The sequence below is a fragment of the Salvia miltiorrhiza genome, chromosome 4, assembly GCF_028751815.1.
Source record: "Salvia miltiorrhiza cultivar Shanhuang (shh) chromosome 4, IMPLAD_Smil_shh, whole genome shotgun sequence".
NCBI classification, from domain to species: Eukaryota; Viridiplantae; Streptophyta; class Magnoliopsida; order Lamiales; family Lamiaceae; genus Salvia; species Salvia miltiorrhiza.
This window is the reverse complement of record NC_080390.1, coordinates 47,458,580-47,473,975: the sequence shown is the minus strand read 5'-3', so window position 1 is coordinate 47,473,975 and position 15,396 is coordinate 47,458,580. Positions and strand designations below refer to the sequence as shown.

General features: G+C 38.9%; 3 protein-coding genes across 6 annotated transcripts; 2 read left to right on the top strand and 1 right to left on the bottom strand.

Moving 5' to 3' along the window:
* The first annotated feature begins 1,391 nt into the window (after positions 1-1,391).
* Positions 1,392-2,697, top strand: LOC131023529 (uncharacterized). Its single transcript, XM_057953074.1, has 3 exons — positions 1,392-1,637; positions 1,764-2,277; positions 2,375-2,697. Exons 1-3 carry the CDS (start codon positions 1,392-1,394, stop codon positions 2,695-2,697), a joined length of 1,083 nt encoding a protein of 360 aa, XP_057809057.1.
* A 656-nt stretch (positions 2,698-3,353) lies between these two features.
* LOC131023882 (uncharacterized) lies at positions 3,354-5,274 on the bottom strand. Its single transcript, XM_057953519.1, has 3 exons — positions 4,382-5,274; positions 4,202-4,309; positions 3,354-4,131 (listed from the first exon to the last, which is right to left on the bottom strand). The coding sequence occupies exons 1-3, from the start codon at positions 4,556-4,558 to the stop codon at positions 3,904-3,906; spliced, it is 513 nt and encodes a 170-aa protein (XP_057809502.1). The 5' UTR covers positions 4,559-5,274; the 3' UTR covers positions 3,354-3,903.
* A 6,017-nt stretch (positions 5,275-11,291) lies between these two features.
* LOC131023880 (zinc-finger homeodomain protein 2-like) lies at positions 11,292-13,197 on the top strand. 4 transcript variants are annotated; one of them, XM_057953515.1, is made up of 2 exons: positions 11,292-11,649; positions 12,278-13,197. In XM_057953515.1, exon 2 carries the CDS (start codon positions 12,292-12,294, stop codon positions 13,099-13,101), a length of 810 nt encoding a protein of 269 aa, XP_057809498.1. In that variant the 5' UTR covers positions 11,292-11,649; positions 12,278-12,291; the 3' UTR covers positions 13,102-13,197. The 4 variants fall into 4 exon arrangements, with proteins under 4 accessions (XP_057809498.1, XP_057809500.1, XP_057809501.1 ...); XM_057953517.1 differs by having other exon boundaries at positions 11,341-11,663; XM_057953518.1 differs by lacking the exon at positions 11,292-11,649 and adding an exon at positions 11,705-12,094.
* Positions 13,198-15,396: the final 2,199 nt, after the last annotated feature.

The following is a 15,396-nucleotide window of genomic DNA, read 5'->3' as shown; positions in this document are numbered from 1 at the left end:
ATATTCTGGCGGATACTTAATTTTTCGAGCTTATTGTGATGTTTTAAACTTTTTAAGCATATTTTAATACTATACTTTATGTGGTTTTATAGATGGAATTCGTGAGATACATATATGTGAGATACAACGGAGTCGTCGATGGTATATACTATGTTGGCGGGGCTACGGAGGTCCTTCCCCTCTTAAATGAAACAGTTGCGAGTCTGATATACAGCATCAACAATGTGCTGACAACGCATTCGTTGAGCCCGAACTATCAATTGTATTATTTGGCGACCAATCGATTTGGAAGGGAGACGAAATGCGTAATAAGTGACGACGATGATGTGCAAGGCTTGTTAGAAACTGCCGAATATCCCATGGTGTACGTTGAGCACAACAACGACCCGGTCGAAGAAGCGTACATCCCTACTTTTGATTTTGCCCAGGCTTCGGGATACGGAGATGATGAAGCACAATCTAGTCAGTATGAGACGTCGTATCATGCTCGCGAGAGCGCACCTCCAACACAGTACTTTTCATGGGATGGGCAACCGTTGGACGAATCCGCATGGAATCTGAATGAAATATGCGGGAGTTTCAACCAGGTGCGGACGGATGAATCCGTACAACCTGAAGACGAAGCCGAAGAACCTGATGACGATTCTGATGAAGAAGACGAAGAATAAGATCCAACGAACGAGTCGGGCACAGATTCTGCCGCCTCTGAGGATTGATTAGACGATGATCTGATAGAGTTCACGGCGACCGAGCGAGCAGGTTGGATCCGACAAAGTAGAACCCGTCACGGAAATCCGACGGACTCGACCGGTGATCCATCTAATTGGATAGTTCCGTTGATTCCAGTGGACGCCACGACTTCGCTCGTTGCTCGCGAGAGTGAGCTGTCCAGAGTTGCTGATTTGGGGAAGAACTCTTTTTACAACAGTAAAGAAGAATTGGTCCTTGCTGTTGGCTTCTGGAATATGAAGCAAGGGGCTGAGGCAAAAGTTGTACGCTCAGATCAGGGACGCCTCTATTACAAGTGCAAGCACTCTGATAAGTGCAAGTTCGATGTGCGTGCATCTTGTCACGGCGGAGGGATGTGGAGAGTGCATAAGTTTAAAGAGCACTCTTGTCAAGGGGAATTGGGCATTTTGAAACGAATAAAGGCACATTCGAATGTGGTTGCAGCTTATGTGGAAAAAAGAATACGCGATGACGGAGAGGTCATTAAGCCGAAATCTATTATGGCGGAGTTGTTACGTGAATTTGGCGTCAGAATCAAATATGATGTCGCGCTGCGTGCAAGAAATCTCAGCTTAGAGAAGATATACGGTCGAATTGATGATTCGTTCCTTCTTCTGCCCAAATATTTGTATGCCCTAAGTCAAGCGAATCCAGGCACCGTGATGGATTTGGAAGTAGACGAAAACAACCGGTTCAAACATCTGTTTCTTGCTCTTGCGGCTTCCATCACACCTTTCTTCTTTTCGCTTCGACCAGTGATTGTGGTCGACGGCACACACTTGAAGGGGAAGAACAATGGTATTTTGTTCGTCGCCGTGACAAAAGACGCAAACGAGCAAGTTTTTCCGTTGGCATTTGGTGCCGGGCCGATCGAGAATGATGAGTCATGGAAGTGGTTCCTCTCAAATGTGAGACAAACTTTTGGTCAGCCCGACAACTTACTAGTTGTCTCTGATGCGCATGTCTCCATTGCTAATGCTGTGAAGAGCGAGTTACCAAATGCTACTCACGGTCTTTGCTACTACCACTTGCAGAACAAAATTAAGGGCTACGGGCAAGCTGTTGTTGAGTTTTTCCGCCAGGCTGCATACGCCTACACGGACTCAGAATTTTCACGTGCAATGTCGGCTATGGCTCAATTGAAGCCGGCGGCGTACGGGAAGTTGATGCGCGTAGGCCCTGAGAAGTGGGCACGATCACAAAGTCCGGTGACCCGTTATAGTTTTCTTACATCTAATGCTGCCGAGGCTTTGAATGCCCGTTTGTTGTGGGCCAGACGCCTTCCTATATGCTCCATGCTGGAGGCAATCAGGATGGTTCTGGAGCAGTGGTTCAATGACAGACTTGCGTCTGCGGAAGAGAGCGATGATCTTCTTACTCCAGAGGCAACACAGAAGATAAGTGCGGAGATCTCAAAGTGTCGTCGTTACACTGCGAAGAGGACCTCCGAGAGAAAATACAGGGTTCGTGCTGGTGATCGTCGCTTCATGGTTGACCTTCAAGCGAAGAGCTGCGAATGCAATGAATTCGACATGGACGGCATGCCGTGTTCTCATGCGATCGCAGCCATTACGTATGCTAAATCTATTTTATTATAAAATTACAGTTATTAGATGCCTAGTAAATATAATCATTCTTTTCGCAGTGAGGCGAAAGAGCCAGTGGAAGCTTACTACCTGCGGAGTTCACTGGTTCAAACATACTCCGGTCCAGCACTTGCCTCCCTTAGAGCACTGGGAAATTCCGTTTGAAGTTGCAACTGATATTGTTTTGCCAAACCTTTCTCGGCGACAAGCTGGTCGACCAAGAGAATCTAAAATTCCTTCAGCTGGTGAGAGGCCGACTCAGAGGACTACTACAGCGGATGCATCAAGTAGTCTGGGAAAACGAGCACCCAAAACCTGTGGTCTATGTGGCTCGCCTGGCCACACACGTAGAGCATGCAAGGGTACGGGCTGGGAGCAGTAGTTTAATTTCTTTTTATATTAAATTTCGATGGATATTGATGTTTTTTCATTCCAGTAATTGATGTTCTGAAGTTGGGAGTATTGGATACTGATTGAATAAATTTCGAAGCTATGTCACTTGCATAATATCGATGAACTAGCAAAAACCATGGATTTCTCATTATCCGCCAGTAATTCAGTGTTTAGCACTAGTAGCCGCCCAACAAAAACATCCGCGGCTACTGGGCGCAGATATTTATTTACTGGCGGATACTTAGAATTTTAGCAGTTTTTTGATGTTTTAGAAGCTTTTGTGCAGCCTGATTTGAAATATTTGAAACAGAAAACACACGCCTTTAGTAATGAACAACATGGACATGTCTTAACAATTATGAGTTGAAATTATGAATGAGACTTTGGAGAAGTGAACAATGTTTTATATAAAAGTTTAGTTAATAGCATAAAATACCCAGAGATAGATTGGTTATGCATTAAACTATCAAATAAGATGAAATTTACAAGTACCCGCCAGAAATTCATTACCCGCCGTCAGTAGCCGCTGACATTTTTTCAAGCGGCTACTGATCGCGGATAATGATTTACTGGCGGCTACTTCAGTAAATCATCTTATTTCATAATTTTATCTAGGATGCAAGTGGAATCTCATAGAAAAATACTCAAACAGATACTCCAACCTCTAATCAAAACGTCATTTGCATAATTATCATTTAAATGTAGAAATACATAATCTATTGCGATGCGGGGATGCAAAACTCATAGATGCTACTGCCTATCTTGCGCCTATAGTCAGCGGCGTGCCCATTGCCCCACGCAAGGCTCGGCGAGCCTGATATCAGACGCTCCACATACATGCACGCATAAACACCGAAGCTGCATTGATCTGGCTGCTGAAACTGCTCATTCTCATCGGCATATTGGATTTTCAACCTTCGCCATTCACGGTTTTCCAACGGGCTTTGGACAATCTCTGTCCTTTCGAACCACTTGGACACGTCAAGCAGCCTACCCAACAGGCACTGCAGCGGATATAGAGCGGCGATCACATCGTAGCGCTTCTGCGCCAGGGTCTTGAACAACTGCGAATCGAAGATGTCGCAAATACCCCTCAGCAAATCCACTCGGCATGTAATGTAACGTCCACACACATGTATAGGCAAAATGAGCTGCACACGCAAATGCAATTGGTGAAGAGGAAATAAAAAATGAACTACTCCAACATATTTATACTGTAGATATATATGTGTAACGTTGTAGCATGCATCCAAGAGCCATGAGTCGAAGATACCCCATGCCCATGCACCAGATACATCTTCTTGGGATGTGGTTCCCACGAAGCAAAAACTGCGTCGGACCTGGCAAGCCGTCCTTCTGCCCTCGAGGGAAACATACTGCGCCACGCTTTTAGCAACTCCGTGAATTCATCATCGAAATATTTCTGCAGCAATTAAACATTATATTAAAAGCATATTTGATTATAACAACATAATATTTAATTAAATGCTTACGAATAATTCTGTATCCAATATGATAGTGGTCCTCGCATCAACACCGTCTATCAAGTCATCACCCCTCATCAACCTCGATCTCATCGTCATCATGTACATATCAACAGCCTGCACGTACTTAAATGTTAGTAATAAGTGACCAGACTTACATGATAACAACTGATTCATAAATTAACCAACATTGGACGTGAGGTCAGTCCTCGTGTTTTGCATAGTGGTCCAAAAGTTATACGGGAGAGGGTGCTCGCTCTCTGCCACCGACACCGTCTGGTAGTGTCCACGGCGGCCAGCTTCCATCATACGCTCAAACCCGTCGACATACTGTGAGTCGATGGGTCTCGGCACGGCGCTGTGCATGTATGGTGATCGAAGTGCAGCCGACGGGTTCCGTTCTCGGCGGCTTCTGCGTGGAACGTCTGGTGCACAAATACTGAGGGGAACAACAGCTACTGCCTCAGAAACTCCCTATAATTCACTTAAAACAACACAAGTTAAACAATGTTGACATAATTTAAATGACTTGTAAATTTAATGCAACGACAACATACCCCACTAATCTGTTTCCAATACTCGTGCATCTGATCTTGAGTAAGGATCGGAGCCGAAGAACGGGCCGGCTCAAAAGGGTATGTTGAACTCGTGCCCGGCTCAGCCCACGAGTAGCGTGGCCCACCATAAGAACTGGACGCCTCGAATGTGGGCAAGTGGTGGACACCCATGTGCGGAGTCTGCACATCCCCAAAACTAGTCGGGCCACCAAACGGATCATGCTGCCACTGCGGGGTGTGCATGGCATCACCAGTAGTCTGTCCCACCTCTCGTGCAGGAGACTCGTGTGCAGGGGATCGGTGATGCGATGGGGCCTCTGAGGATGTACGCTGCGCCGGATCGGAGTCGGGCTCGGGCTCGGGCTCGCGTCTCCTGTCAGAGTGAGATCGTGGAGCAGGTCTGGGCACGTGAACATCAGTGCTATGCGAGCATCGGCAACGCATAGCATCCAACTTCTCCTCGAACCAATTCTTAATCCTCCTGAACAGGTTGTCCTCCACGTTCCTCGCTATCCCTCCCTCACTCTCGCGCATCATCTGCTGCATGCGCTGCCAATCCTGCTCGCTCCACTGTGATGGTGCAGGAGCATCCTCGTGCCTAGGCCTCGGGGCTCTGTGACTGTGAGACCTTCGACCAGAATCAACGGGGTGATCGCCCCCAATGCTCTGATCGTGATGGCTGTTGCTCGATGAGGTGTCCACTATTCCACCTCTCGGGCGCTTGCCAGTATCTCGGTGTCTCGTACTGCGACGCCGTGGTTGATGCTCAGGAGCATCCTCGTTGCGGTCCCCACCAGTGTCACGCGCCCGAGGCTGCCTATGACCAAAGACTCCCGGCTCTGGTACTCGAACCCCTAGCCCGGCATTGTCGCCTGCCACCGATAGCCAGTAAGATGTCGTGGCCTCGTACTCATCGGGGATCATCTCCCATATCCCGTTCTCCTAGAAACAAAATAAATGTAGTTAAACAATAATATTCATAAAATAAAATAATATTAACAAATAAACAACTAAATTATTACCGGAGACTCAAAGAAACTCTGTAACCCATCGAACTTGGTCTTCACGAACGTCCACCTCTGAAATCTAGGGTAAACTCCCGCATTGCATATGGCTATGGCTGGGCCCAACTTGGGAATTTTCTCAAGACCCCAAATGAATAGGGCCCAAGAAGGACCGTAGAAGTGGTACTTTTTAACATCATCATTAATTGTGGTGTTCTTCAACCTGTAGTTCAAGCTCCTATACGCGCACGATCCCCAAGGAAATCTGGAAAAGGCCCTCAAATCATCCACCAGCTTCCAAGTCCAGGGCTGCACGGGTCGTCGCACGTCCACTCCTAATACAAATGCGTGTAGCACCAACAAGTGGGCCACACGGAGGTAGAACCCGCCGTCGGGGTCAACCACTGGATTGGCGGTGTCGAAATATATATCCGCCAGGTCCCGCACTGACACATGCTTAGAGCGGCAAAATTGTATAAATGTCCGAGCCTCGCTCAGATCGTGCTCAGCCTCGGGGTCAAAAGGATCATCCCTAAAGGCCAATCCTGTCACGAGAGCGAAATCTCTCGGAGTAAAGTCAACCTTCCTCCCGTTGATGTAGAAGCAGATCTCATCATCCTCATCGTCTCTCGTGATCTTAAGATGACGAGAGACAATATGGTGCAATGCAGCATTGCACTTCTGGCCCGGCTGCCAATCCAACATCATCCCAAAACACCCCTGCCTGAACGTATTCTCCAGTGCAAAACCGCCAATTTCGTTTAGTCTCAGGACTACTGTCGACAGGTACCTAAGATTGTTGTACGTACTGATCTCAACTGTTGGACGATTGATTTGCTTGGGCCTCGAATAACGGACCTATTCAATACAAAAAATAACTCAATTTACAAAACATAATGAATTAACAAACATCAACTAATAATAATGCATAATTAACTATTAAATTACTAGAAACATAAATAAAAAAAATATAGAACCCGAATTAACAAATATCCGCTAGTAAATAATATTTTTAAGAAGTAGCCGCTGGATTTTTTCAAACCCGGCGGCTACTTCTTAAAAAAATTAATTACTGGCGGCTATTATTTAATTATGCTTACATATTTTTTTATTATTATGTTATAAATTTTTAAATTCTGAATAACCCAAAAAACGTTATTATTTTATGCGTAATACAGTAAAATTAACCTAATGATCTAAATAGACGATTAAATATATCTAAATATGTTTCAACTAAATAAAAATTCTAACAACACTGAAACTATACTCAAACTTGTAACAACACTCAACTACACTATATCTAACATATACGAAACATATAAATAAATCTAACAAATACTATATCTAAATGAAAATTCAATACTATACAAAACATATAAAAATTCGAAACATATAAATTCTAACATAAAAACATATAAATTCTAACATAATGATTCTAACATAAAAATTCACCCATATACAAAACATATAAAAATTCGAAACATACAAAACATATACTTACTTAAATAGATACAAAATTCGAAACATATACAAAACATATAGATTCTTAACATATAAATATATCTAACATATACAAAACAAATAACAAGTATACTTACTTGGTTTGAAGAAGAAGCCATGGCGTGAATGGATTTGAAGAAGACGAACAATAACCGTGAATTGTCCCCCAAAAATGGCGTATATGCCTTCCCTCTCTCAATTGCCGTTTTTTCCTTCTCTAATTCAAAATGACCAGCGGCTGATTTTTTCCTTCTCTCAAGTGCGGCTGCTTCTCTACCCCAATACCCTAATTTAACATAAAATATTGTGTAAATGGGCCATACCCAATTTATCTCTCTTATCAAATCTTCAATTTTTTCAAACAAATCCCACAAAAGCCGTGCCCGCTACTACCACTAACCGCCCGTGAGTTAATTTGCTGCAAAGCCTATAGATTCCCACCCTATAAAGCTTCACCCTTGCCGGTTGAATTGTCCAATCACAATTGAATTAGCTTTAGCTCTTCAAAATTGAAAAAAATACAACAACCATTAATATGAACTCTAATAAATAAAATTTATATATATTGTGATATAAAAACCAGTTATAAATGACATGGTACTATTATCCGCCAGTAAAAAGTATCCGCTAGAAGTAGCCGCTTAGGGTTTCTTTCACGCGGCTAATTCTAGCGGATACGAATTACTGGCGGATAAGTATGTGGTAGGCTCTCTAATATTGTACTGTTTCATAATATATGATTATATATTTTTTTTATCCAACATTTTCTATTATTTTATTTGTTAGGCTATATTAATTCATGTTAAATAAAATAAAATCAAAAATTCGAGACTTATTACACCACTATAATCCAAATTTGTCTAAATACAAGCCTATTATGTATTTCTACTTCATAGAATATATTTTAAAAAAAGAAGTACAAAATGAGGATAAGTTTGTGTATAATAAAAAAGTAATAGGAGGATGTAAAAAATTGTACTTTAAGTATATTTGGAAACCAAAAAAAATTCTGAACCTAATGTATATATTATCCGCCAGTAAAAAATAGCCGCTCGCAAAAGCCGCCGGGATAAAAACCCGGCGGCTTTTGCGAGCGACTATTTTTTACTGGCGGATAATGTATACATTAGGTTCAGAATTTTTTTTTGTTTCCAAATATACTTAAAGTACAATTTTTTACATCCTCGTATTACTGTTTTATTATACACAAACTTACCTTCATTATTTTCAAACTTAGGGCATTATACGTCAATCATCTTACAATAATTGCACATTTATCTGGTTTTGTGCATTTTTAACTACCTATCTTACATATTTTCTTACACAATTGTACTTGTGTAAGAACTTTTACAAAAAACCAAGCAAGCCATCACCATCAAGTGTACTTTTCGGTCTTTGACTTTCAAAGTGGGTAGTTTTGTAAGATGTTTTATTGATGTGGGTAGATTTAATTCCAACCCAAATATTAATTAGTTTCAAATTTAGTTAAAATATAATTGTAGGCGCACAAATTTTATCAAAAAGAAAAAGGAAATTAATTTTAATAATTTCATATAGATATAGATCAATTTTTATGACCATGAATTTCAAGCCATTATACATGGATTTTCAAACCCCCATAGGTTTGCAGCGGATTAAGCAATGAAATTTGATTAAAAATGGCAGCCACACGTACGTACTTCTCCACTGCATATGTGAGTAATAACACGCCTAACTTATATCTATTTTGCCCTCCAAATATATTTTGGAGCTTTATGCTCAGTAATAAGTTTGGGTTATAAGATTTGTTATGCGTATCACTTTTATTTTTCATTTATTTTTATGTTTTGTTTTAGCTTAATTTGTAGTTTTTTTTCTTTTTAATTTGGTATGTGAATTGTTGAAATTGAGACTTCTAGGGGTGTAGAGGAGTTGTACTTGTTGCCATGAATTCTTGTGAAACATCTATGATGATATCTTAATTTGAAAAATTGAAGTGTTGAAATTTTTTTATGATTGAGTATGATTTGGACCTGATTTGAATGGATTTAGTGTAGTTTTGATCTCGACTTTTTGGACATTGAATAAACCTATTAGAATACGAGACATAATCATTCTTTATTTTGAGTGTTGTTATACATGCAATGATTGTTTAGAATCTACCATGGTTTCTATGCGAGGTTGATATTGTGCTTATAATTTGGGGATGATCTTAGGCCATCTTTATCCAAATTAACACTCCATTTTGAGCCATTCTAGCCTATATTCAGATGTTGAACTTGATTACTAAAATAGTAGCAATATAACTTGAAACTAAACGGTGCAGTTGACGACAAGTAATAAATTGAGTATCGTATCTATATGGACTGAATTAGTGAAAACACAAGGAATAATCTAACACAAACACTTAACTAATATCCAGACTAAATTGTGAACTAATGAGATTGTATATAGCTAAACGAATAATAATTAAATGCAGTAAAACAAACACAAGATAAAATATCAAGTCAAGTCCAACGTTCGATACGATAACAAAACAAATGCCTTCCGCATCAACCTTATAAATTTTGAGAAGATCACAAAGGCATATTCCAATAAATCTCAAGGCCACTACTCAAAGTCCATTCAATGATCAACTTGAAGACAATAATAAAAGGATCCGGTAGAAATTACAATATGCAAATACATACATTTGATCTACAAGTTGAAGTTGCAAGCAATCAATTTGTATTTACTAAATTAAATACATAAATTTATCTTTACAAATTAATGTTTCCACATGATACTTTAAATTTTTAAAATGCAAATGATATTTTATAAAGGTAAATGATACTTTGTATAATAAATGATAAATTTAATATATGCAACTGACACTTTTAATAACAAAATTTGATATTTTGTCCGATTGATCCAACCGCATAGTTCTCCTTGACGAGAAAGTTTGCCAATATTTAAATACAAGTTCCAAAAAAATATACATACAATGCATGTATATTTCTAAAATTTTAGCATTTTATTATTACTTAATAAATGTAATAAATTTGAAAAGTTCTTTGTATTTATTAATAAAGTGATAAATCTATAACACACATAATATTTTTCGTGCATTGCACGCAACGTGTATTAGTCGGATAAAAAAAATTGTGTTCTACACAAAAAATTAAGAGGTTGCATATGCTTCAATTAATTAAATTCTAATTAAATTAATTAAACATTTAAATGTGGATTACTAAATTTAAATTATAATTTACTAAACTCTCATTATGAATTATTAAACCTAATTATAAATTATTAAATTCTAATTAAGAGCTATTTAAACCCAATTAAAGAACAATTAACTCTTAGGAATACGAAATTGATTAAAGAATTTAGGAAATTATTAAGGGGTTTAACCGTTGTAGGGTCGGCCCCACAACCAATTACTCTCTTCGTCTCACTAGTAATGTCTTATATTCATTTTTTCATAAAAAAAATTAATTTATTCAAAATATTATTAATGGTGGATCCAACTTACTTTATACACCAACTCATTTAAAATAATTTTTAAATATTTTTTACGAATTCACTTTAAATATTAACTACAATTTTTTTTTTAAATTTACGTATTCAAAAGTAATGAGACGTTATTAATAAGATGAAGGGAGTATTTGTCTTAAATTTAATATTCGAGTGAAAATTTAAAATGTCATATTCCTTAAGTTCTATAGTAAAAATGTCCTCTTTTATAAACGTAAGCATTCTATGCCATATTCTTTAAATACCCTTTGATTTGATAAATTTGTTTGATTTTCTGTGAAAGTCTTAACCGATTTGACAGCTATCAGTCATAAAAGTTAACGATTTGACAGTTATCAGTCAAGTATACATATGAACGATGAGTGCTAAATCATGTGTCCGTCCGAGCGGACACATAATTTTATCGGTCGGACATTTAATTTCATGATGAAACTTTTTGAGCTACTACTTATCACGGGGGGAAGAGTATTTAAAATTAAAAATATTGTTTTATAGAAAAAAATTGTGAATAGTCCATTATTTAAATTGCTTCCAAACGCACTAATTGCTTGAGAGAAAGAGCGAAGTGAGAATCTGACACATTAACTTGACCAAAATGCTGTGCTGTGGACCATCATTTTCACTCCCCATTACATCCTCAACAAACGCACAAAACTCTCTCTCTCTCTAAATAATAGAAATCTTATGTCGATCAATGGGATATGATCATCTCGAATTGCTTTAAGAGCCCTCGCAATTATATCTACGATGCTTTCCAAATCAAGATTATGCAGCAAAGGAGTCGGTTGCTGCACAACTGGAGAGCAACAATAAGTCCTCTCTCTCTCTCTCTGTGGGAATGAATGAGGCAATGGATCAGTGTTAAAGAGAAGCAATATACTCTTGTCGGTGGTTTTGTAGAGTAAGCCTCTCTGTGTCTGTATCTCAAACCAATTTCGCCCCACTCATCCCTAACTTACACACCATATTTTATTTACTTGGAATCTTTGGATGGCTTTTGGGGGACACACAAACTTCCTCGTTTTCTTGCACACTTCTTAACCATCTCTCTCTCTCTCTCTCTCTAAAATTAGTTGCCTGAAACTGGATTTGTTATTGCTGACGGTGGTGCACTGTCGTTTTATCTCAGGGTTTGGTTACTTTAATTGCATCTTAGCTAGGGTGGTGGAGTTGGGGGCCCATTTAAGTTTTATGTCCGAAATTTAGTCTCTAGATTCTTTGATTTATTATTGCTCCTTAGATTTTCTTGGAATGAGGTCAAAATGTGTAGCACCTCCTGCTTGCTTATTGGGAATAGGGTTTTGAGAAATATTGGCCAAAATGGGTGGTGGGCTTACCACTAAAAGGTCCAATTCAACATAAAACAAAAGGCAAAAGCTCTTGGATTACTGATTTGATTAGCATCTTGTCCTCACATTAGCTCAAGTTAAATCCAAATTAGAGGCAAAAATTCAAGGAATCAATTGAACACATAGCTAGATTGTGTTTGTGTTTGCTCATATTCATATTGTGGTGTTTCATGTTTTTAGGTAGCTAGGATTTGATGGAACGCAGAGGTCAAGAGAGAGATATCGGCCTGAATCCAGAATCAGAATCTCCGGTGAAGCTGCCGCTTGCCGCCATTGTTTCGACTCCGGCGGATAGGAGGGGAAATGCGACGGCGCCTACCCGCCGCGGGAGCGCCATTTTCAGCCCTACCCAAACCCTAGATCACCGGCAGCGGCTGAAAGACCCCTCCCCAGATCCAGATCCATCCACCCCCACAGCTGAGGGGCCGTCAAATTCAAGGACTCCGCCGTCGCCGCCAAACAATTGTGTTATTAGATATAGAGAATGCCTGAAAAATCACGCCGCCAGCATGGGCGGTCATGTCGTCGACGGATGCGGAGAGTTCATGCCCAACGGAGAGCAAGGCACGGCCGAGGGTCTGCGATGCGCCGCCTGCGATTGCCACCGCAATTTCCACCGGAAAGAAGTCGACGGCGAGGCGCAGCCCTCCAACCTGTACCAATTCCGGACACCAGTGGTGAACACCCAAACTCCGCAGGCGGCGGGAGGCTTCGGCGCGGCGGCGCCTGCTATCATGAGCTTCGGCGATGAGTCTTCAAGCGAGGATCTGAACATGGGCGGCGGCGGGGGGCATGCAGCGGGGTCGAAGAAACGATTCCGGACGAAATTCAGCCAGGAGCAGAAGGATCGGATGCAGGAATTGGCGGAGAAATTGGGGTGGAGGATTCAGAAGCAAGACGAGCAGCAAGTGCAGCAGCTCTGCCAAGAAACCGGCGTAAAGCGCCAGGTTTTCAAGGTGTGGATGCACAATAACAAGCAGGCCATCAAGAAGAGGCAGATTTGAACGTTTTAATTAGGTGAGTCATCAAATCTTAATTTACCTCTCTAATGTTAATGTAATCATTACTTGATTAATTAATCACCTCATTCTTCCCTCTAATTCCTAGTTTACCTCACAAATTAATTCAAGGACTTGTCTGTGTGTGACTAGGCCAGCCTACGCTGTCAAAAACTTTATAATACGCAAATTATATAATCAACTGAATTTTACATGTATACTTGTAATTATTGCATGGATCATCGAACAAGTAAAGAGAATTTGCATTGATGATAAAGGTTGATTGAGAAATTTGACTTCAATCTACCATGAAATTGTGAAATAAGACATTTATGTGGGAATAAAATTCTTTGCAAATAGGACACTTATTTGGGGACTAGCTAGGTAGTAGTATGATCATGAAGTTATGTCTAGAGGTAAACTAATTCTAGTTGTTTTATTTGTAGTATACATAATGCATGCAAATGCTTGAAAATTTTAGTGACAATTAGAATTATATTGGTATGATAGTTTCGCAACTGAAGTTATTAAATCAAATAATTTTAAGTGGTTGAAACTAGTCCGAAACACACGAGTAGGATGTGTTATGTACAGCGTGATGCACCTTAAATTGTATAGATTTGTACTCGTGACTCCCAACTAGTTACCTAAGTAAAGGCTGGTGAAAGTATCTCTCTCTCTAAAGAGGAAACAAATTCTATACTGGTGTGAATGTGATGGTATGTTTAAGGCCAAATATCACGTGTACAAAAATTGGGTTTATGTGTACACTGATTTTTCTTATCATAAAGAAAAGATCACAAATTTAATTTGAATTTCACCAACTCTTGCACATGCCCTTCTTGTATAGTGGTAAGTGCACATTGTTTTTTCTTGTCACACAAAAATATCACAAGTTTTAATTTAACCAACCCTTCGGATAGCAGGAGCAGAATGTGATTTACTGACTTTCCTCATCATAAAAGAAAGAAAGAAAAGAAATTAATTGTAGAGTAGTAGTATTAACTTGTTAACTGTATATACAAAGGCAACTCACACGTCATAACTCTGCACTTGGAAAAAAACAGGAGGGAATGTACGACAACAGTTGTTTTCTTGTGTGAAAATGGTCAACACTTGGTTTTCTATCAAGACAATATTTAAGAAAATATCTACTTATAGTGATTATACAGTTGGAGCAAATGCCCTATTTATTCAAGGTTTAATACTTACATTAGATACCAACATACTCCAAGGAATCGCACATAAATGGTACAAAATCAAAAATATATGCAAACCATACATATTTGAAATTGAAATCCTTTTTTTTAATAAATTAACAGTATTACATATTTGAAAGAAATTAAACGTACGCACACAATTGAAGTCCTTTTTCTTCTTCTTCTTCTTCTTCCAAGATCACCCGTCGTCGGGTGACTATTGCCTAGTTCTCAAAAATGTATTAAAAGATTTAGTGAATTCCCTAGCAATTTGCACGCGCCTAGCAAGTGGTTATAACAATCTTGATTTTAACTGTGAAGTAATTAATAAAAACTGACCTCTCAACTAAATAATTAAGTTCAGTGTTCTGTGGTGAGCTTTATTATTTTCAGTCAAAAAGAACAGCTTAAAGCGTGGGACCATTTAATGCAACGCTACTACTGCTCTTATTTCAGGGACCTCAAAAAATATGTGAGAAAAAAAATTGATGAGAATAAAAAGAAATATGGAAAGTTATATAGAAGTTACAGTGTTGCAATGAAGATGCCTAGCTAGTTTTAATTAGGTCATTTACTCGTTAGATATGACTCATTATTATAAGGTACAGCATCCTTTGTTAGATAGAATTAATGATGATCCATTGATTAATTTCTTATTCACCACCGGCATCAACAATTTGCAGGTTTTAATGCATATCAGCATATGTTGTATGTTCGCTATGTATTTACAACATCGTAATACAAATAACTTTAACTTTGATTAGTGGAGTAGTATATTTTTCCACGAGAATAGATCTTGATTAGATGTATGATGATATTATCTTACAGGAATAATAATGCTATTAATTGTGGTCTCATAAAATTGCATGCTTATTATTAATTTAGTGTAAATAAAATTCTATTCATCCAGCACAAAAAATTAATAGATCTTGATTAGATGTATGATGATATTATCTTAGGAGTATTTAAGAATTTAAATTAAAGTTGTGATTTACCAGTATCACACAAACAGACTACCGAATTCCAAAACACTTGTAAAAATGTTTTTTTTTTTTTGTTAAAGTTTATTGTATTAATTATCTATTCCAAAGGCTATATTTCC

What these genes read in the sequence shown, in the direction of transcription:
- LOC131023882 (XM_057953519.1), bottom strand. Translation starts at nt 4,558, where the DNA reads ATGCACAGCGCCGTGCCGAGACCCATCGACTCACAGTATGTCGACGGG. An exon ending in GGACTGACCTCACGTCCAAT is followed by an intron (nt 4,310 to 4,381) that starts GTTGGTTAATTT and finishes AAGTACGTGCAG; the next exon opens with GCTGTTGATATGTACATGAT. An exon ending in TATTGGATACAGAATTATTC is followed by an intron (nt 4,132 to 4,201) that starts GTAAGCATTTAA and finishes TAATTGCTGCAG; the next exon opens with AAATATTTCGATGATGAATT.
- LOC131023880 (XM_057953515.1), top strand. Translation starts at nt 12,292, where the DNA reads ATGGAACGCAGAGGTCAAGAGAGAGATATCGGCCTGAATCCAGAATCA.
- LOC131023529 (XM_057953074.1), top strand. Translation starts at nt 1,392, where the DNA reads ATGGATTTGGAAGTAGACGAAAACAACCGGTTCAAACATCTGTTTCTT. An exon ending in GGAAGTGGTTCCTCTCAAAT is followed by an intron (nt 1,638 to 1,763) that starts GTGAGACAAACT and finishes TACCACTTGCAG; the next exon opens with AACAAAATTAAGGGCTACGG. An exon ending in CGACATGGACGGCATGCCGT is followed by an intron (nt 2,278 to 2,374) that starts GTTCTCATGCGA and finishes TTCTTTTCGCAG; the next exon opens with TGAGGCGAAAGAGCCAGTGG.